Source organism: Cydia fagiglandana, chromosome 24, assembly GCF_963556715.1.
Source record: "Cydia fagiglandana chromosome 24, ilCydFagi1.1, whole genome shotgun sequence".
In the NCBI taxonomy this organism is placed as follows: domain Eukaryota; kingdom Metazoa; phylum Arthropoda; class Insecta; order Lepidoptera; family Tortricidae; genus Cydia; species Cydia fagiglandana.
The window spans coordinates 3,339,281-3,361,985 of NC_085955.1; the positions used below are offsets into that span (position 1 = coordinate 3,339,281).

Below are 22,705 nucleotides of genomic sequence, written 5' to 3' on the forward strand. Positions count from 1 at the left end.
TCAGTCCCCGGAGACTAAACAGATACCCTCAAATGTAATTGGTATTTATAAATACGAAGCACTCGAGATTATCTTACTGATGACTAACCGTGATATATTTGGAAATTACACCACTAAAACTTATGAATCAATTTAAGTTAGTCGCACATAGGGTCATTGCGCTAGTTTCCGTCCATGCGCTAGTTTTCGTCCACTTGAACAGATTCGCAAATATTTTTTTTTGTTTTTCAATTTATTTACACATCACAAAAACATACTACAAACAACTTAAAACTAAGATGCGCCACAGAATCTTGTGAAAGTTTATGCGTGGTGCAAATGCATCAATACGCTCAAACTGCATGTTTAATGTTTATATTAGAGATGCCCCGAATAGTGAATTTGGCCGAATACCGAATACCGAATATTCGGCCCCCTCTCTCGGCCGAATACCGAATATTCGGCGACCGAATATTCGGCATAACATGCGAACATTTTGAGTCACAATTATTACGAAAACTGTTCGCCAACAAAGCACAACGTTTGCTAAGATATATGTTTATGTTGAACAGAATTAATGAATGTAGTTAGAGTCAATCAAATCAGACCCATGATAAAAAAATAAAATATTTTGGAATCAACAAATGCTCAAAAACTTGCCTTCTTGTTTAACCACTATCCAAGAATACATTTTAGATATTAAATATACCTAGTTTTTGGTTATTTTTTTGTGAAATTTTTCTTTTTAGGTAGGTGTAACAGATATTCGGTATTCGGCCGAATAGTAGACAACATTCGGCCGAATACCGAATATTCGGCAAAGTGGCCGAATAGGCCGAATACCGAATAGTTGCCGAATATTCGTGGCATCTCTAGTTTATACAGTGCCAACCACTTGAATAGCCTCACTCACCAAAATTAATATTTCTCATAGTAATATAAAAAGGAGATATACATTAAACATTAAATATGAAATAAAACAAGAAGCCTTGTAATAGTAAATAAAATATTTATTGTTATCTAATCAAAGTTTTAAGAAAATAACGTCAAACAAATAATTGGCCCTTCCACTTGAATAGCCTCACATGCTAAAGGATACTTTTTAGTTATTAAAACTCTTTCGTTTAATATTTTGTATACCTTCCATTAGACCTTATTAATTCGAAAATATGATTAGGTAGTGATTCATATAAAGAATCTGTGTAATTAACGTCCACAGAATCCCAAAAAGTGTAAATAGCTTGAATCAGTTCTTCTTTATTACTAAACTGTCTTCCGTTGTAATAAACTTGCCGAGACAGCCAACCCCAGGCATTCTCCATGATGTTCAGATCAGGAGACAAGGATGGCCAATCTAGAACTTCAATCTGGTTTTCATCAAACGACTTTGTAACTATGGCTGACGTGTGTATGGGAGCATTATCATGCTGAAAAAACATTTTTTTTCTACTTATTACTTTTCTGATCTTACTTTTTGTTTCTTTTAATAAATTTAAATACTTTTCAGCATTTAATCTTCCATCTACCATAATTAAATCAACAGTACCATAGTAAGAAATTGCTCCCCAAACCATCACCGATCCGAGAGTTGAGTGATGACGTGATAGTACTTTCGGATCTTTCCTTAGGTCATGAAAATAATATTTAAATCCATCTGGACCATCTAGATTAAACTTTTTCTCATTAGTAAAAATCACATTTCGCCACTCGGTTTTCCAGCACATGTACTTTTTGGCAAAAGACAGTCGATCCGCCACATGTTGTTCGCGCAAAGGAGGTTTACTCATGATATTTTTCGTTTGAGGTGGGATGATGTTCTAATAATTCGTCGAACTGTAGAGAGATACTCTAGTATTTATTTCACTAGCTATCTGCCTGGCGGTCTTGGTGGAATTTGAAGCAGAGCGTAAAATAAGTCGACGTTCACGATCCATAGTGGCAAATTTTGTGCGTCCTTTATACTGGTGGCTGTAATTTTCCTTATTTTTAACATAATTATTAATAACTTTAGGGCTGCGACCTATTTTTTTAGCTATCTCACGATGGGATAATTTATGAGTTAAATAAAAATTAACCATTTCAATTTCTAAACTTGTAAGTTTTTGCCCCGTCTTATAGTCGCAAAAACATTGCGTTTATCGCGTTACTGCAGGTACTTAATAGAATGCCTTCTGTATTATCTAATCATAATAAAATAAATTTGAAAGCGAAACATAAATGCACGGTTTGGACAATTATGTTACACTGAGGCTATTCATGTGGACGACCCGTATTAGCTCTTGCGTCCACGACATTTCGCGCGCAGACAAGTTCGGACTTGTGAATGTGTCGTTCGATAAATGTCAGGGCGTACAATTCAAATTTAAGATATATTGATAAAAATTATCACGTATAATTATAATACTCACAATATATAGGTGAGGCTATTTAAGTGGTTGGCACTGTATACCTATGCATGTTTTGTATATGGTACTTATATACTAGACACATAAAGGAAAAAATAAGTTCGTAAGTAAACAATTATCAGGTAACACTTGTCATCACACATTCCCATCCTGGTAATATTATATACGTCAATAATATGAAAAAGGAACTTTTCGACTGGAGTAAGAATCAAAAAGAAAGCCATGAACCATCCTAAATATTCGTAATTGTTAATTACAAACAATCTTAGTTAATTGTACCTTAATTAAAGTTGTTTGGGCTTGCGAGAGGATACAGTAGGGATGGACATATCGACAATATCGATATCGATGTAAAGATTATTGCATAGTACAAGGTGGATTTGGAGACGGTGACAATAATTTTCTAATTGTCATCACATTTTCATGTAAAAAATAGTAGGTACATAATATGTTTTTTAACGAAAAAACGTAAGTGGTGAAAAAAACCTTCCTACTGCATAATGTGTAAAAAAATTACAAACCTAATCATAGAGCGACAGATTTATTGAAACCAAAGCATTACAAATTGTGCAATCAATACCTAGGCATATGTTATTATTGTTGATGTCTGTATTTAGATGTATTTTGATAAGGATAACGATTATATCAAATTAAGTTTGTTAGTACATTTTTCTCTTTATTTATTTTTCTTCTCATTTAGGTTGTTTATAACATGAATATAAAAGTAAAATACAAAAGCACATAAAAACAATAAGAATACATGTAAACACGTTATAAAAAACCTACCCTAGGATGCGCCAGCAGCGGGGCACGGCCCAAGCTTACATTTATTATTTTCTCATACATTTATTACTATATTTCATAAATCATAATATGTAGTATTTATTGACCGAAGCTTTAGCGGAGGTCTCCATTTTGACTCGGGCAAACTGCTTTCGTAATGTCCGGATGTTCTCCTCTACGGGTCGCAATTCTCAACCGATTCTCGTGAAATTATGTGAGCAGGTTCAGTAGATAAATATAATTTCTCTGTCGTTGTTTTGAGAAATGTTCAAAATGGTGGAAAGTGGCATAAAGGACTTTAGTGCCATTAGCGTCTGTCACTTAACACCGTTGCGAATACGCTGTGATGTGAACTACTCAAAGAAGTAATTATTATTTGTTTTTTACTATTTTCAAGCATATGAATCTTAACGCGAGGTCTACAGCTCACAGAGCCTACTAGTGGCGTGATAATAAGAGTGGAGTTAGGACGTAGAAAAAAATGGTAGAGTTCATTTACTTACGCCCAAACATTTCTTTTTTTGGGTGATAGCTACTCCCCACTTTTCAAGTGAATCCCCACAAAAAGACTTACATCTGTGTAAGTTTCTTATAATTAGTACATGATAATAATATCATGTGAGAAAAATATAAGTTTTTTTATTTTAATCTATCGATATCGACAACCAGCCCTATCCGTATTAAGTCGGCCATGTTTGTCCAACAATTACACGCGCAATTAGCCGATCGTCATTATCGGCCCGGCCGGCAATCGATTGAGATATTTTAATCGCAGGCCCCAGGTGAGGGTTCCTTAAGGGAAATGTGGCTGTGGCACAGAATAATAGTACTACCGTACAGAAAGGAAACTTCCTACAAAACCGAAGTTTCACTGCGGTTCAGGGTCGAATTATGCTGTCCTTTTTTAATATATGGCATTATCCAATAAATAATATGTAGCTTCGGCTATTTAGGGTTGTCAAAATTCAAGCCATTATCTTATCTGTGGTCGTGAACGCAAACGGACGTCAAGTTGTGTCAACCCTAAAAATTGAGCAATGCTGAGCCGAACGGAGCCGAGTTTCCCCGAAGGGAGGAGTTTGGAACCTCTGGCTGTGGCGCTATAGAAAGTAGTTTGTCTAGTAATATATAGTAGGTATTGAAAGACATAATTATATATACACAGTATAAGTGACAAAAAGCGATTGATACAGGGTGGGTTAAAAATACGTTAGAAAAATTGTTTTTTTAATAATTTTTTTACAAAATGTCAGTAAAAACATTCTAAAATCATTTAACTGAAACAATATATTATCATTAGAATATTCTCCTCTGGGTTAACACAAACGCAAACATTTGTTAAAATTATCAACAATATGTCCAGTAAAAAAAGTGCCATATGTAGGTGACCTGAAAATCGAGTGTCAAACATTCCCAATAAGTCCTCATTACAGAAATTAGTTAACTAAATAGCTGCACGGAACCCTGACAATTTGCTTTATTATATTTTATTATCGTCTTGTTAAGTCGGCACTCTTTTGAGAAACGATTGCGATACGTTTTACATCGATACGATTGAATACTTCAATTAAATTACAACAGTAACAGCTCAACGAGATATTTTAATGATTTTTAGGGTTCCGTACCTCAAAAGGAAAAAAACGGAACCCTTATAGGATCACTCGTGCGTCTGTCTGTCTGTCCGTCTGTCACAGCCTATTTTCTCCGAAACTAATAGACCAATTAAGTTGAAATTTGGTATACATATGTAAAATTGTGACCCAAAGACGGACATGTAACGTAAACAAATGAATTTTAAACATAGAGGCCACTTCTGGGGGGTAAATGAGAAAATTAAAAAATAAAGTTTTTTAAACTATATCGTGTTACATATCAAATAAAAGAGCTCATTATATGAATCTCAAATGTATTTTTTATAATTTTAGAATAAACTGTTTAGAAGTAATTCAAGAAAATAAGCAAAAAATTACCATTCCCCCCTTTAACTCCGAAACTATTGGGTCTAAAACTTTGAAAAAAAATTCATAAAATAGGTCTTTACCTATAGATGACAGGAAAACCTATTAGAAATATGCAGTCAAGCGTGAGTCGGAATAATTACTTAGTTTTTGATCCGACCCCTACGGGTTTTTTAAAGGCAATTCACTCGCGCTTCACATATAAAAAATACAATTGTTAAAAATTGAGTAATGTACGGAACCCTTGAAACGCAAGTCCGACTCGCACTGGGCCGGTTTTTCGAAAGAGGGTCATTGTTGTTATAAAAGGTGTGCAGAAAAATGATACATTTCTGCACTAGAGCATGTTTTTTTTTCTTGGTTCAGTTTTCGGTTTTTTAGGGTTCCGTACCCAAAGGGTAAAACGGGACCCTATTACTAAGACTTCGCTGTCCGTCCGTCCGTCTGTCACCAGGCTGTATCTCACGAACCGTGATAGCTAGACAGTTGAAATTTTCACAGATGATGTATTTCTGTTGCCGCTATAACAACAAATACTAAAAACAGAATAAAATAAAGATTTGAATGGGGCTCCCATACAACAAACGTGATTTTTGACCAAAGTTAAGCAACGTCGGGAGTGGTCAGTACTTGGATGGGTGACCGTTTTTTTTTTTGCATTATGGTACGGAACCCTTCGTGCGCGAGTCCGACTCGCACTTGCCCGGTTTTTTTTGAATGACGAAGAATTATTACTATGTAGTTTAACTTTAAGGGCCACCCCACATTTAGCGTCTTTCGAGCGTCGGCGTCTACAACTCTATGGCCGCTTCTCGACGCAACGTCGACGCAACTGCGCAGCGACGTCATTTTCCATAGCGCTGACCGGACGCCGACGCTCGAAAGACGCTAAATGTGGGGTAGCCCTAAACTACAGCGTACTGCGAACGAAAAACACTATAACCCGTTTGAACGCGGGTTATGTAAATTTTATTGGTCTATATTGTAATATAAGGTTACAGTGTACTATAACCTTGCAGTGTTGCCAACTTGGCATAAATGATGCCAGATCTGGCATATTTTCACTAACTTTGGCACCAAAATTTTCCATTTAGCATAGGCATATTTTTTAGCATAATTTAGTCTTATAGTCTAAGCCAAGTTTGCACCAACTTGGCAGCAATAATATACCCCTCGCCATGAATTTTGACTTTTGTGGACGGATGGACGTCAACGGACTACATAAAGTTGGTCAAGCCGACCTTGTCAGTACAAAAAGGTGGTAAATTTGAAAAAAGTATGTGTTTTAAGTGTCTAATTTCAAGTGATATTTTAGCATTTTTTTAGCATAGGTGTTTCAAAAATCTTTGGCATAATTGTGGCATAGTCTAGACATTAGTCTAGCATTTTTTCAAAATCCGAGATGGCAACACTGTAACCTTGCGCCACTGCAGACGTATTTGGTGGTTACAGGGTTAAATCTTACAATGTTTCTCTGTTTGCTTTCATCATTATTACCGTAATATTCATTAATAATTACCTACCGGGACCAATGAAAGTGTACCGACAGTAATATAACCACTCTCGAACGGATATGGCGATGAAACGAGCCTCATAAAGTGATTAATTCATTACTCCCACGGGCTGTGCGATTTACATACAAATAAAATGTATATGAAAGTAGAGTCAGTTATACAGGGTGACATTTATGAAGTGACCAGAATCGCTGTTTGGCATTATTATTGACCGTTATTATATAGACTCTAAATCCTACAGGCATCATGTCGCCAAGGCGAAAAATTATTAAGTCGTCATCCTTGTTATACTTTGGATATTCGGTTTGGTTTTGGACATATACTGATACTGTACGAGAAAATTGCTAAATGCTAAAAACTTTTACAATATTTTTCTGTTTATTATTTAATTACGTAAAAGTTAAAAGAGTTATAGATCGTTACTGCAGTCTAATGATATTATTCATAAACGCGTTACGGCCTGACTTAATCTTTTGTCTTTTTCTGTCATTTTGACTAACGCATTTCTAAGAAAGGGATAAAACATAATTAAACTAAACCAGGACCGTACATTTTTATGACTAAGGAGGTAAAACTTTAATAACCAAAGTTTTTATTTTTTTATTTTTGTGCTCATTTTCCGAGTCACCCTGTAGTAATGATTCAATTAATTAGTTTACTGCTACAGTCGGTAGAATGTGATTTATAATTATACCAATTTAAATGCGTACAAGTAATTAAATTACGATGACCGATGTAAGTGTTTTAGGTTAAATATTTAATAAATAGAAAACTTTATTAAACGAGCAATTCTTGTTTATTAATATATCGGGAATCTCAAACGGCTCTAACGATTTCGATGAAATGTTGAAGTTTTGACCTACCCTGCCTCGGCGCGGTTAAAAGCAAAGTGAAACTAAAATTGTATAAATAGTTAGTGACCGCTATAAAACCATAATAAAACTAATTGCACAGTTAGTGACCCATATACAGCGAAAGCAAAGCTTAGCTTTATTGTGCCGTTTACCATTGTTTACAAACTTTAAGTAAAGGGACTGTGTAGTACTAGCCATCAAATATATCGGAGCAGACAACGCGCTCACAAAATATCTGAACACGCCTCTATTGTCAAGGGGCTAGAGTGCGTGTTTAGTTATTTTTGAGCACCTCGGGCGCTCCGATATATCTGATGAGTGTGCACAGCGCGAGAAAGTTCTATTCAGTTACAACTGGCTTTTTGGTCAAAGGTACTTACGTTAGTAAACAATTGAGTTTTACTTCGTTCGCCACACGTTTGAATAAGTTTTTGGACAAAAATTTCATTTTTGGTACAAGCTTTTATCGCTGACTGTACTTTTCTTACGACAGACAGCTAATACTCATCGAGACAATTCTAAAAACCCCTAACACAATAAGGTTACGTTGTTTCATCACAGAGTTCCTATGGCCACCTCCTGTCTCCATCATCAGATCAGCTCGATGGTGGTGGATGGTGATGGTGGTGGATGGTGATAGTGATGGTGGTGATGGATGGTGGTGATATTGCATTGTCATCCGATTTATACACGCATGCATTTCAGCTCAATCGGAAACCGGGAAGTGGCTCAAATTTAACTTGCAAGATTTGATTACACACAGACAGACAGACAGACAACGGTCAGAAACTAAATAAAAGCTTGTAAAAACAAAAAGACTAGGATGACTCACGCTAGACCGGGTCATTTCCGTGTCATTTTCTATGACGGCTCAGGTTTGCACAACGGATCCGAAATGTATGGGAAGATCCGCGGATACGGATCCAGATCCGGATAATTTCATACATTTCGAATCCGGATTGCAAACCCTAATGACGGCCGATCGGTGATCACGTGGTGCTTTCCATAGAAAACGAAGCGCCGAGCTCCGGCCCGGACCCGAGCCGGTCGACGACGGTCACGTTTCGCTCAGTAAAGATGCGATTGTGCAGAACATAAAATTATTTATATAATTATTTTTAGGGTTCCGTACCTGAAAAGGAAAAAACGGAACCTTTATACTGTTTGGTCATTTCTATACATTCCGAGCTCTGTTAGACTTCTTCTTCTTCCTGGCGTTATCCCGGCATTTTGCCACGGCTCATGGGAGCCTGGGGTCCGCTTGACAACTAATCCCATGATTTGACGTAGGCACTAGATTTTACGAAAGCAACTGCCATCTGACCTTCCAACGCAGAGGGGAAACTAGGCCTTATTGGGATTAGTCCGGTTTCCTCACGATGTTTTCCTTCACCGAAAAGCGACTGGTAAATATCAAATGATATTTCGTACATTAGTTCCGAAAAACTCATTGGTATGAGCCGGGGTTCGAACCGCGACCTCCGGATTGAAAGTCGCACGCTCTTACCGCTAGGCCACCAGCGCTTCACATTAGACTTATGGTCGCAATAAACCGTTTTACAGCCAACTTGAGCGTGTACAGATTGTAAACCAAATGAGCTTTTATTGAACTTAATTGATATGTTCAAAACGTTACAAGTTTGTTGGCAAATTATGATAACTTGATACATTTCATTTTACTGACTAAACCGAATATAATATTTTAAACTTTCGCGTTTTGAATACATTTTAACTCACATTATAAACTCACATTATGTGTGGTGGGTGGTTTGAAAATGTGATGTCTACCCCAAACTTTTCCATACACTTTTCGTCGGGTAGGTGCACAAATCTCTGTTTTGACATTTTGCTGGGACAATCAGTCAGCCGCGACCACGACCAGTGAAACCTGTGTCGAAACGTCGGTAAATAAAGGTAATTGAATATAATTCGCGTTAGACCCGTTTATAATGTGAGTTAATATGTAAACCGAATATGGTGAGAGTAATTAGTCTTACAAACAATTAAGAACCAACCTATTTTAGAGAACGAAAATACGTCATTAACAACTTACGCAGACTCAAATCGACATGTCTGTATATATTTAAAAACCGGCCAAGTGCGAGTCGGACTCGCGCACGAAGGGTTCCGTACCATTACGCAAAAAACGGCAAAAAATCACGTTTGTTGTATGGGAGCCCCACTTCAATAGTTATTTTGTTTTGTTTTTAGTATTTATTGTTGTAGCGGCAACAGAAATACATAATCTGTGAAATTTTCAATTGCTATCACGGTTCATGAGATACAGCCTGGTGACAGACAGACGGGCAGTGGAGCACAGTGGAGGCTTAGTAATAGGGTCCCGTTTTTACCCTTTGGGTACGGAACCCTAAAAAGAGTAAACAAAATCTACCCTCAAATGGCTTCTTAAGTCAGTTGAGGGTAGATGAAAACATTACATGATCAAATAATGTAATAGGTAGTAATAATGTAGGGTAGTTCTAACATTTATTGATTAACCAACCAAATACAAAACCGGCTGGATACACCACTGAACGATCTGAATTTAACCTACATTATTTGATCATGTAATGTTGTCATCTACCCTCAACTGGATTAAGGAGTCATTTGAGGGTAGATTTTGTTTACTTTTAATTAAATACCTGAAGATACAGATATAGATACTACGGTCTCTATAGTTCGTTTTTTTTAGCATTAGAAATAAGGTAAACAATCTTGATGTGTCTTTTAATTGAAAAACACATTTTAAAAATAAGTTACGGTAAATATGTAACAATTATGAATCTAATGCGATTATTTATATTCTTCTGCTTTCATAAAAGTAATAGTTATTGATTTTTAGTAAGCGTTGTTCAATTAACCTCTAGCCGCCCAGACGTCAAACATTGCCAAGCAAAATTAAATTTTATTTTGTCAACACAAAGTTGAAATTAGAATGGAACAGGAGACCTTTTTATAGGTCTCTGGGCGGCTAGAGGATAAAAGACATGTCAAGATCGCTTACCTTCTTTAAAGTTCTTTCTAATGCTAAAAGAAACGAACTATAATACATAAAATGACGACCGGTCTGGCCTAGTGGGTAGAGACCCTGCCTATGAAGCCGATGGTCCCGGGTTCGAATCCTGGTATTTGTTCCTGAATCATGGTTGTTTTCTATGTATTTAAGTATTTATATATTATATATATCGTTGTCTGAGTACCCACAACACAAGCCTTCTTGAGCTTACCGTGGGGCCTGGTCAATTTGTGTAAAAATGTCCTATAATATTTATTTTATTTATTTATTTATAAACTATCATCACAAGACACGAGTATCTTAACTTCTGAACAAACCAAGTAGCCAACAAGATGCATAAACAGCTCCATTTCAACACATGTTAAACATAGTCAGAATAGTTGCATCACTCTAAGTGGCACTAAGTGCCGGCAGTGTCATAAGTGCCGCGTAAGTGCCGTAAGTGCCCGCCACCACTAATGCCGAGAGAGCTCACCTGTGCATGTCCCAATTTGATTTAAGATACTTTGAAGATATGATTTGCAAGGAAAGAGGTACCTATTATTTAAGAAAATTCAAGTAAAAATAGTTTTTTTTCCTACGATTGGAAATCAAAGAAATATACACTCGTGGACGGAATGTATAGGGATTATTAATGACGGAATTAGCCTAATTGACCATATAATATCATAAGGAAATCTGAGAAGAGATTCAAACGTTAAGTCCCCAATTTACATAAAGAAACAAACAATTTACATATTACTATTTGTCTGGTCCCATAGCCCAACCCAAGCCCTCTCGCGCATGAGAGGAGGCTCTGCCTAGCATTGGGACGTATATGTAAAGGCTAAATATTACATTATTTTTTTATTATACACTAAAGTCCACATTCTCTTTGTTTCAGTGACCTCCAAGGAAACAACATCTCTATAATTTTCCAGAGTGACTTTCAGAACTTAAAGGATTTAAAAACACTGTAAGTTTATTTTAAATTACTTATTTGACGTATAAATTATTATAGGTAAATGCTAAATGTTTAAGGATAGCCGGCAACACACACTTTTATAAAGATGTCTATCTCAATACAATACAAAAAATGCTCGCCTGTTGTGAGTGTAGTAAACGTAAAAAAAAAGTAAAAAATATTGCTGTGCGTATGGAAATTATATTTCTCTGGAATATATAGATTCGATCGACCAGCTATATAGGCTATATAGGTGGTCTCACTCAATTTTATCGTTACTACCTACTTAAATTAGTTTCATAAATATTCAATTTATTAATGACTTCCATTTATTTCTCAGGCAATTATCCGAAAACCAAATACACACCATCGAGCGAGATGCATTTCTGGAGCTCACCGCATTGGAGAGACTGTAAGTATTTATTTTTAATACATAACCTCCTGCTAAAGTTACATCATTGGGAAACAATTTCAAATTCGAACGCTCGATTTTAAAGATCGGCCAATCAGAGAGCGCGGTCACTAATATCCGCACGAGGTGACCTTGCAACGGCGTAATGCAATTATTTTTTCAATTTATTTCAATTGCAGGAAATTGAACAATAATCGTCTGGGCCACTTGCCAGAAGGTCTTTTTATGAGATTGAGGCATCTCCAGAGATTGTGAGTAACCCCAATTGGGGATTCCAATGGTGTGGTCCTGCTATTCCCCTTTTGATAATGCGGATTGTATAGGTTTTGCTGTGTTTTTATATTATATCAAAACACTTAATTAGTCAATTATGGACGTGTCATAAATGTGACGGGACATTTTAATGCGTTTTTATATCACTATTAAAATGTATTATTTTAATTATTGCTTTATTAATGCTAATTTTAATTTAGGTAAGAAATCTGTCTCGCTAAAGTAAAATTTAGTGTAAGCATTCATAGTTTAAAGAACTATCAGATTTGTCTTAATTTAAATATCTTATTTTAAAAAAGGCGTTAATATAAAAAAATATATAATTCTTGAATTTAACCCTATTACTTTTGCTATTATATTGTACAAAGGAAGGACCTTGTAAGGATACTAAGCACGAAGAGTATCGTACATTGATCCGTTTGTTCCTATCTCTGTCGCACGCGCATAATTGTATTGCGGTCCCACTCGCACAGTGGCATTGACCTCCGTCATCGGTGGGGTAGCAATATAATTACATGCGTGTGATAGAGATAAAATATGGCTGGTCAATGTACGAAATTCTTCATGCTAGCGTCCTTATATTACACGAGCATGTAGAGATAATTTTAAAGCACAGCAAAACTCCGCAGTTATCAAAACTCTCGGTAGATGGTGCTTGTATCACCCGGCGCTTCGCCCCTCCAGATGGCGCTTACCCCGTCCGCCATTTTGTTTCGTTTCGACTAATTCCATCGATACCTTGGCCAATTTCATTTTCAACAGTTACGTTTTATGAAGATTAGTTTTCCGGTAAATTGCACTTAGTTTCGCGAAAAATGTGTAATAACTGGAAATAACTTCTGTTTTTGACAGAAAGTTTAAATTTTATTAATATATTTTTGTCGGTTGGTCCCTCGGGCATGAATACGGGAATCCCGGAATCCCGAAATACCAGAATATCGGACCGATTTTTACGCTTTTTTAAAACCGGAATTGTATAATAATTATTTAGTATTGATATATTGAAATAACGAACTTTTAGTATTCGATTTTTATAGTTTCATTACATAAAAATCCAACTTCATAAAACGTACTAAGGAAACACACGAAAAACACCCCACCCAATAATTTTCTTCTAACCCTAAGGGTGCAAAAACCTAAGAGTACAAAAAGGATGTTATTTTGTAAACGAGATATTAATGGAAAATATATCCTATTAAATAAACCTAAGTTTGAAAATTAAAACTGAATTCACTTATTTACGCCATCTGGTTAAATATGGGAAATATAATACGAATACAGAATAAAGTATGAGTAATTACTCATACTTTATTCTGTATTCGTTATACCTAAAAAATGTTACTTATTGAATGACATCCAAATAATTTTACTGTAATAAACCGTTACATTTTTTAATTTTGCCGCCTTTTTCTACTGACAAGGTCGCTGTTATTGCTATTACAGCAAAATCATATCAATGCGAGAACTGTAAAAAATAAAACTTATATTTTTGGTCACATTTTTCGTGATATCTCTTACTAATGACATCTCGTACTCTGGGTTGCCCTGCATTTAGGTTGTCCCCGTCTGGGTTCGGTCTAACCCGCTAGTCTAGCTGTCTCAGGCACTAATCTATCGCAATCCCGGTTCCCGGGAATCCCTGAATCCCGGTTTTCATATCCTTATCCAATTTAATTCAACTGAAATCGGTTTTTTTAATAAAAAAAAAAACTTTGTCACAAAATCAATGAGGACTTATCTGTTTATGGACAGAGCTCCGTAAATACATTTTGTTATCCCTCAGAGCATTTCAATAAAAGATGTTTTCCCAGAATTCTAAAGAACATTTAAAACAAAATCCCAACTTATCCCAGTAATCCCGTCCCGTAGTATTCCCGGGAACGAATCTAGGCAACTGATGCTTTCTGTGTATTAAAGCTAAGCTAGGTTACTAATAAATGTACAGGTAAGTTTGTAGATATTGTTTTCAGGGATTTTTATTGGTGTATTTTACAGGTGTACACACAAAATGTAAATTGAAAATGACAGCACTTATTTCACTACTAACCCCTAGTGGGTATCGTCTTGGGTCGTCCCATTCGTTTTTCGTCAAGTTCTTAAATTAGTCCTATTCTGCTTTCGTCACTCATTCTACATTCGTCACAATCGTCGGTGGCTTTCAATGTAGAATGAGAGACGAAAGCAGAATAGGACTAATTTAAGAACTTGACGAAAAACGAATGGGACGACCCAAGACGATACCCGTGACGTGACGTACGCATTTGCGTTAAGTCTCATTTTATATGGGATTTTGAGTTTTCAAAATGTCCCGCTTGGCGCGCTATTCAAAATCCCGTACAGAATGAGATTTAACGCGTTCTTCCGTCACGCTATCGAATTAAATTTATACCTACTATAGGGATTATGATGTGCCGTGGAAAAGTTTCCAAAATTCCACATAAATAAAATTCGGAAATTTCTCATTTTTTGTATGTGAATCGAAATTGCTCATTTCCGAAATGAAAGTTTCCTTAGTTTCCTGTGAAACTTACCTGAAAATTTTGAGAGCTTTTACAACTTTTTTAAAACTTTTCGCAACGTGCACATCTGTGTTACTTTCAAATTTTTCCATTCTCTAAATATGTAATATAGTTAGACCAAGCTAATTCTGCAACGATTTTGATAACACATACTGTGTAAATGTTATTTTAAATGTTATAATGTCATAGAATAAGTTTGACGTTTAAAATAACACTTCCACTGTCCGTGCTATCAAATTCGCTGCAGAGTTATCTTGGCTGACTCTAGGAATATTTATTATATCAAGTAGACACTCCCAAAATATCTACACTAATATTCAAAAATATCACGATAAAATACTTACATTTATTTATAAATAAAACGGTAAGTTTCGGTATAAATAAATAAAAACTAAAATTGCTCTTTCTTCACTGGTCCTTTTCTTTAAACAGCGAGAGCCGGAAGCGACAATAAGAAGTGAGTTTACGTGCGCGTACGCATAGGGATGGGATTAGTGCATACGATAAGGCTACGTCAATAAAGCAGCGTTGGTAGCCAAGGGCGCGTAGGCAAGATGCCAATCATACCGGGTGTGGCCTGTAACACGAGCATATAATTAAAACATAGATTGTACTCCTCAAACGGTGACACTTTTGTTCTACAACTTTTAAAAATTATAAAGTATTTAGACACCCTATTTTTCATAAAAAAATAAATATTATCTTCAATGGACGTCATCGCCACGCCATATCATTGTTATTGACGTTGCTTGTCACGCCTTAAACATAACAAAATTCGCAATACATTGCATCTTAGAATAAACTTTAAAGTGGATTAAAAATCAAACCACAAGTTATTTTTAAAAGTCGCTGAACAAATGTTGGTCAGTATGAGGAGTACAGCCTGCAGTTTAATTTTTTGCTCATATTACAGGCCACACCCCGTTTACGCTCCGTAGCGAGCGAAACACAATTCTCTTTCGCACTAATATGGATGAGTGATAGAGAGAATAAGTACGCTACGGAGTAATAAGTGGACTCCAGACGGAATGTTCAAATCGACCGATTTGATCAGAAATTAAATTGGCGTCAATCTCCAATTTAATCACCAATTTTAGATTTAAGGATGACTCACTTTTGACCGGGCCGGGCCGGAGCTTTCGGCGCATTGTTTTCTATGGAAAGCATCACGTGATCGCCTGTCATGTCATAGAAAAGTAAGCGCCGGAAGCTCCGGCCCGGACACGGCCCGGTCTAAAGTGAGTCTTCCTTTATGGTGATATTTGAGCTGTCTAAGTTAAAAGAAATGCCCCCTAACGCACACACTAGCATCACAAATTGGTATTATTGCGACCCATCTCCATTTTATCGGTAATACATAATATTAATTTATGTAGATTGACGTAGCTTAATTTATTTGTTTTATATTGTTACTTTTAAATAAGTTTAAAATATTAAACTTTTATTTATTCGATCAACAGTAAATTAAACAAAATTGTAAACAACATTACTATCTAAAATTAAAAACTAAACTAATCTAAATTAAAATAAATCTAAAAAAGGCCCCCGCGGCATTGTGCCAAAGATGCTGGCAGCATTCCCTCGCTGAATCGCAATACTGATGCGCTGCGAGAGAAAGCTGCCAGCTCTCTGGTCACCGGTGGTATCGACCAGCTTTTTGCACAGTTCTTTGAAAATAATATGTTAAATAAATAAATAAGTTATTATTTATTTGAATAAATAAGTTAAATCAACACATCGATAGTATTTTTCCCATCTCTACGGCCCTTACCCGAATCTTGGACCTACTGACAGTTTGATGCATTGATATATGCCCATGTGAACACGCGCAGGATATGTCAAATGATCTATGGAATGATCTATAATGGTCTGGTCGAATGTAACCTCATTTTCGGTCGGAACGTTAGGTAATGAAGTATTCAAATTCTTGTGATGTTGGAAATAATTTAAAGATTTTTTTAATTTGAAAGTTTGTGAACATATTTATCTCACGAATACTAAAGTACGAAACATTATACCGATTATACCTTCTATCTCTCATCTCCTGAACCAACCTGTATAAGTAGGGGAACCGGGGGCTTAATGTGACAGGGGTAAGTAGTAACGCTCAATTTTGACGGGCAATTAAAAACATTTTAACTAATGTTTTTTTTGCTGAATGACTTTCTTATAACTTGAGGAATAACGTAAACACCGCCATTGCACCGCCGGACATCGAAGCGAGTGGATGTGCATACGAGCTCTACTTCGACCAGGTATTGTAAAAACGTACGGGGTAAGTTGTAACAACTCCCAGTTTTTCAAAAAGTGTCTGGGGTTAATGATGCGTAAACATTTCAAATTATTTTGTAATCGGAATTAATGCTTAGATAAACACTTTACAAACCCTCATACCCAGAATCATAAATTATACATATTTTAGACAATACAGGCCTTTTATAATATTTTAAACTTTCGCGTTTTGAACACATATATAAAATTCGCGTTAGACCCGTCTATAATGTGAGTTAATATGAATACAGGCCTTTTTCCTAAAACTGTTACAATAAGCCCCCCGCTCCCCAATTATGTGAAGTTAGGATATTGCGATATTCTTTGACATGGTCTTCCTTTTCAAGATGGGGGCTTCCGTCTTATGTGCCGGCGCGTGCGACTGCATTAATGCGGTGCTAGTGCTAGACTGCCGTATTCGAATTTCAAGATATTCACAAGAGACGACACGTACTAGATCCATTCTATATACGTTATAGTTTAGATATCAACTAGTTCTCTTTTGCAGCGCAATTCGGGCAACCAATGTCACTTTAACGTTAGATAGAGTAAGATATCTATTAGATGTGAATTAGATCTCTAAGTCATACCCTGTGGAAATCGTTCAAGAGTATCTCCAGAATCGCGCAAATGTCAAATTTGACAGGTTAGATCTTAAACATATCGTTATCGTATCTTGGTGATGTCTAAAAGATATCTAATAGATATCTATTTCAAAATCCGAATCGGGCCCAGACTCGTTATTCAACGAGGTTTTTTTAAAAATTTAATATATTTACTAGTTTCCGTGAAAGCTCTATGGAGTCTCTTCTAGGCGGATTTTAGTTTTATTGGAATTTGACCACAATCTCACCTGATGGTAGTTGTTGTAGGTACAAAATGAACAATTAATAACTTAGATAACGTTGATATATAAACTAAATTAATTTTTAGAATAAAACTATATTTAACTAAAAACTATAATACTAAACTTGGCCCCCTTTGTCATGGTGCCGAGGACGCTGGCAGCATTTTCCCACTTTGTTTCATACATACATACATATAATCACGCCTATTTCCCGGAGGGGTAGGCAGAGACCACGGATTTCCACTTGCTATGATCCTGACATACCTCTTTCGCTTCCTTCACATTCATAACATTCCTCATGCACGCTCGCCGGTTTAGGGTGCTCTTGACCTTCTTCACCCGATCTGATCAGAGAAAGTCCGCCGAGGTCTACCCCTTCCAACTTCCACTTCTCCCTCATACACTCTCTTTGTCAGCCTTCTTTCACTCATTTTTTCCACATTTCCAAACCATCTCAACATACCTTTCTCAACTTTATTTAGATTTTGTATATTCAAATATATTGTATACCTCCATTAAACACACGGTCCATTAATTTAAGTGCATAAAATCGGGTAACACAATTCGCAATAAAATAGACTTAAAATCCACTTACCAACTTTTCTTACCCAATAAAATATAAAACTCCGCCCAATTTTCACTTATTCAGCATAATTAAATTTCTGCAATTTCTACAAATGCACCGACGTGGAGGTATTCCTACAAATTCCAAATTGTCTCATACAAATGCAAATTTGCTATCGGGCCGGCCCTATCTCTTTCTGACAGCCCTGGGGACCGCGCATACTGTAGTGAGGAGTAGGGTTGTCACTTGTATGTTTTTCATTTTTATCACTCCACATTTTTATTTATGGTTTGTGACATCACTATATGAGCTTTTATTTTTCTAGTGCTTTGAAAGTATGTAGTTTCAAATTCAATAAGATAATAATGCGAAAAATAGGAAATTCAAAAGGAGTGGCTAATTTTAAAACACGATCGAATGAAGTATCAGAAATCGTATAACAAATCCACGTAAAAGAAAAAATCGTACTTGGAACCTTAAATGCTCTAGTGCAGAAACGCATCATATTCTGCACACCTTTAAGAACAAGAACGACCCTCTTTCACAGCATGAGAAATGAAAAATATTTAACTCTAATTTAGTTGATACAATAGTACATTTCGATGCTAGTGCGGAAGGTATGTCATTACTTCACGAGTACCGAGATATCTTGCCACGAGCCGCAGGCGAGTGGCAAGACTCGGGACGAGTGAAGAATGACATTTCCGCACGTGTATCGAACGACGTTTTTTAATACAGTTGCGAAAAAATAAGAAAAACATTGTTAATCGTGCACTAAACAAAAGTGGTAACAGTGACAGCTCGGTTAGACGTCGTCTTTAAGTATATTATATCTATGGGCGTTTGGCAGCTATTCCGTTCCATTCAGTCAACTTATTAAGAACGGAATTTTCAATATTGAATATTAAAAAATAAACGTGTTATAATGATGAAGAGGTAAGTAATTAAATATGAAATATGTAATATTTTTCGTATTCTTACATTAACGGTAGGTTTTTATGCTGATTACGACGTTTAAAGGAAACTAATATTAACACTCATCAATAAGTAGTCGTGAATTGGAACAACTATAAATTTAAAAAAATTGGAAAAGTAAAAAGCACTAGTTCGAGATAACCAACTTTCCGCACGCTAAACAGCTACGTAAAGTAGCACTTTTTGAGCAACTGTATTAAAAATTAACTTTCCTGTTAATTTGTATCAACCCTACATACGTACTAAATTATATGTATAAAAAAGCTCCCGTCTCCCGCGTTACCGGTACTTCCTATTCGTTACCGACTTGGCGATGAGAGGTTCATTGTTTTACCATAGTTTTTTTTCTAAAATGTTGGCAACTGAATTAAGATTCAAGTTGTACAATACTATAGTATCGTCTTATATGACGGTTAAACATCAAAAAGCTAGACACAATAAAATAGTCAGTCTATTTTCTGTTTCACTCATGTCAAGCGCACATCAATCCCACTGAACTAAAGGACCTAAAGACCGATTAAGGGCCAGTTGCACCAACCACATTTGACAGACCGATCAACATCACCCGGCGCGCCCCAGCGCTTTACTATGAAACTTTCCATACATAAAAAATTAGCGAACTCTTTAACGATACGAACAGTTTGGTGCAACCGACCCTAAGAGCGTGCAAAAAATTTAGTTCCTTTCGGTCCTTGACGGGATTTCATTCTTAACAGTTCTTAGTTCATGACCGACACAAACCTACTATAAATTGTGGCAACCCTAACGTACTAAATTATATAAGAAAGCTCCCGTCCCCCGCGTTACCGGTACTTCCTATTCGTTACCGACTTGGCGATGAGAGGTTCATTGTTCGGGAACATACGCCATGAGTGTACCGAATACATTTATATTTTAAAAGTTGTAAAGAAAAGTTTTTTACTTTTTAGGGTTCCGTAGCCAAAATGACAAAAACGAACCCTTATAGTTTCGTTATGTAATGTATGTTCGCGTGCAAATTAGTGTCAACCCTACATACGTACTAAATTATATAAGTAAGCTCCCGTCCCCTGCGTTACCGGTACTTCCCTAGTAGCATTTTCGTTGGGGCCCACGGTGCCAACGGTAGGGAAAACGTTGGGACGAGGTTCGTTCCGTAGCCAACATTAATTTTGTATTGGCCCACCATCGCATTTACCAACATTCGCTGTGGCACAGATGCCCAACAATGGGCCTTTGTGTATTTTGGTACCGTTGGCTAAACAACGATAATATTCGTTGGCCCAATGATGACATATATCGCATTTACCAACATTGGCAGTGGCAGTGATGCCCAACAATGGGCCTTTGTGTATTTTACTACCGTTCGCTAAACAACGATAACATTCGTTGGCCCAATGGTGACGAATACCGCATTTACCAACATTGGCTGTGGCACGGATGCCCAACAATGGGCCTTTGTGTATTTTGGTATCGTTGGCTAATCAACGATATCATCCGATGGCCCAATGACGACAAATATCGCATTTACCAACATTGGCTGTAGCATTGATGCCCAACAACGGGCCTTTGTTTATTTTGGTAACGTTGGCTAATCAACAATATCATCCGATGGCCCAATGATGACAAATATCGCATTTACCAACATTGGCAGTGGCAGTGATGCCCAACAATGGGCCTTTGTGTATTTTGCTACCGTTCGCTAAACAACGATAACATTCGTTGGCCCAATGGTGACGAATACTGCATTTACCAACATTGGCTGTGGCACGGATGCCCAACAATGGGCCTTTGTGTATTTTGGTAACGTTGGCTAATCAACGATATCATCCGATGGCCCAATGATGACAAATATCACATTTACCAACATTGGCTGTGGCACTGATGCCCAACAATGGGCCTTTGTTTATTTTGGTAACGTTGGCTAATCAACGATATCATCCGATGGCCCAATGACGACAAATAACGCATTTACCAACATTGGCTGTAGCATTGATGCCCAACAACGGGTCTTTGTTTATTTTGGTAACGTTGGCTAATCAAAGATATCATCCGATGGCCCAATGACGACAAATATCGCAGTTACCAACATTGGCTGTAGCATTGATGCCCAACAATGGGCTTTTGTGTATTTTGGTAGCGTTGGCTAATCAACGATGTCATCCGATGGCCCAATTATGACATATATCGCATTTACCAACATTGGCTGTGGCACTGATGCCCAACAATGGGCCTTTGTTTATTTTGGTAACGTTGGCTAATCAACGATATCATCCGATGGCCCAATGACGACAAATAACGCATTTACCAACATTGGCTGCAGCATTGATGCCCAACAATGGGCCTTTGTGTATTTTGGTAACGTTGGATAATCAACGATATCATCCGATGGCCCATTGATGACAAATATCGCATTTACCAACATTGGCTGTGGCACTGATGCCCAACAATGGGCCTTTATTTATTTTGGTAACGTTGGCTAATCAACGATATCATACGATGGCCCAATGACGACAAATATCTCATTTGCCAACATTGGCTGTGGCATTGATGCCCAACAATGGGCCTTTGTGTATTTTGCTACCGTTCGCTAAACAACGATAACATTCGTTGGCCCAATGGTGACGAATACCGCATTTACCAACATTGGCTGTGGCACGGATGCCCAACAATGGGCCTTTGTGTATTTTGGTAACGTTGGCTAGTCAACGATATCATATGATGGCCCAATGACGACAAATATCTCATTTGCCAACATTGGCTGTGGCATTGATGCCCAACAATGGGCCTTTGTGTATTTTGCTACCGTTCGCTAAACAACGATAACATTCGTTGGCCCAATGGTGACGAATACCGCATTTACCAACATTGGCTGTGGCACTGATGCCCAACAATGGGCCTTTGTTTATTTTGGTAACGTTGGCTAATCAACGATATCATACGATGGCCCAATGACGACAAATATCTCATTTGCCAACATTGGCTGTAGCATTGATGCCCAACAATGGGCCTTTGTGTATTTTGCTACCGTTCTCTAAACAACGATAACATTCGTTGGCCCAATGGTGACGAATACCGCATTTACCAACATTGGCTGTGGCACGGATGCCCAACAATGGGCCTTTGTGTATTTTGGTAACGTTGGCTAGTCAACGATATCATCCGATGGCCCAATGATGACATATATCGCATTTACCAACATTGGCTGTGGCACTGATGCCCAACAATGGGCCTTTGTTTATTTTGGTAACGTTGGCTAATCAACGATATCATCCGATGGCCCAATGACGACAAATAGCGCATTTACCAACATTGGCTGTAGCATTGATACCCAACAATGGGCCTTTGTGTATTTTGGTAACGTTGGCTAATCAACGATATCATCCGATGGCCCAGTGAGGACAAATATCGC

The 22,705-nt window shown here is 37.1% G+C and overlaps 2 protein-coding genes across 2 annotated transcripts in view; both read left to right on the top strand.

Annotated features, from left to right (window-relative positions):
- Positions 1-22,705, top strand: part of LOC134676594 (protein slit) — a 250,471-nt gene that overhangs the window by 145,039 nt on the left and 82,727 nt on the right. Inside the window, exons 3-4 of the mRNA XM_063534987.1 lie at positions 11,393-11,464; positions 11,793-11,864. Of these exons, the coding sequence (XP_063391057.1) occupies positions 11,393-11,464; positions 11,793-11,864 (144 nt within the window). The remainder of the gene's footprint in view (positions 1-11,392; positions 11,465-11,792; positions 11,865-22,705) is intronic.
- LOC134676285 (uncharacterized) overlaps positions 1-22,705 on the top strand; it is a 181,999-nt gene that overhangs the window by 71,366 nt on the left and 87,928 nt on the right. The gene's annotated exons all lie outside the window — the stretch shown is intronic.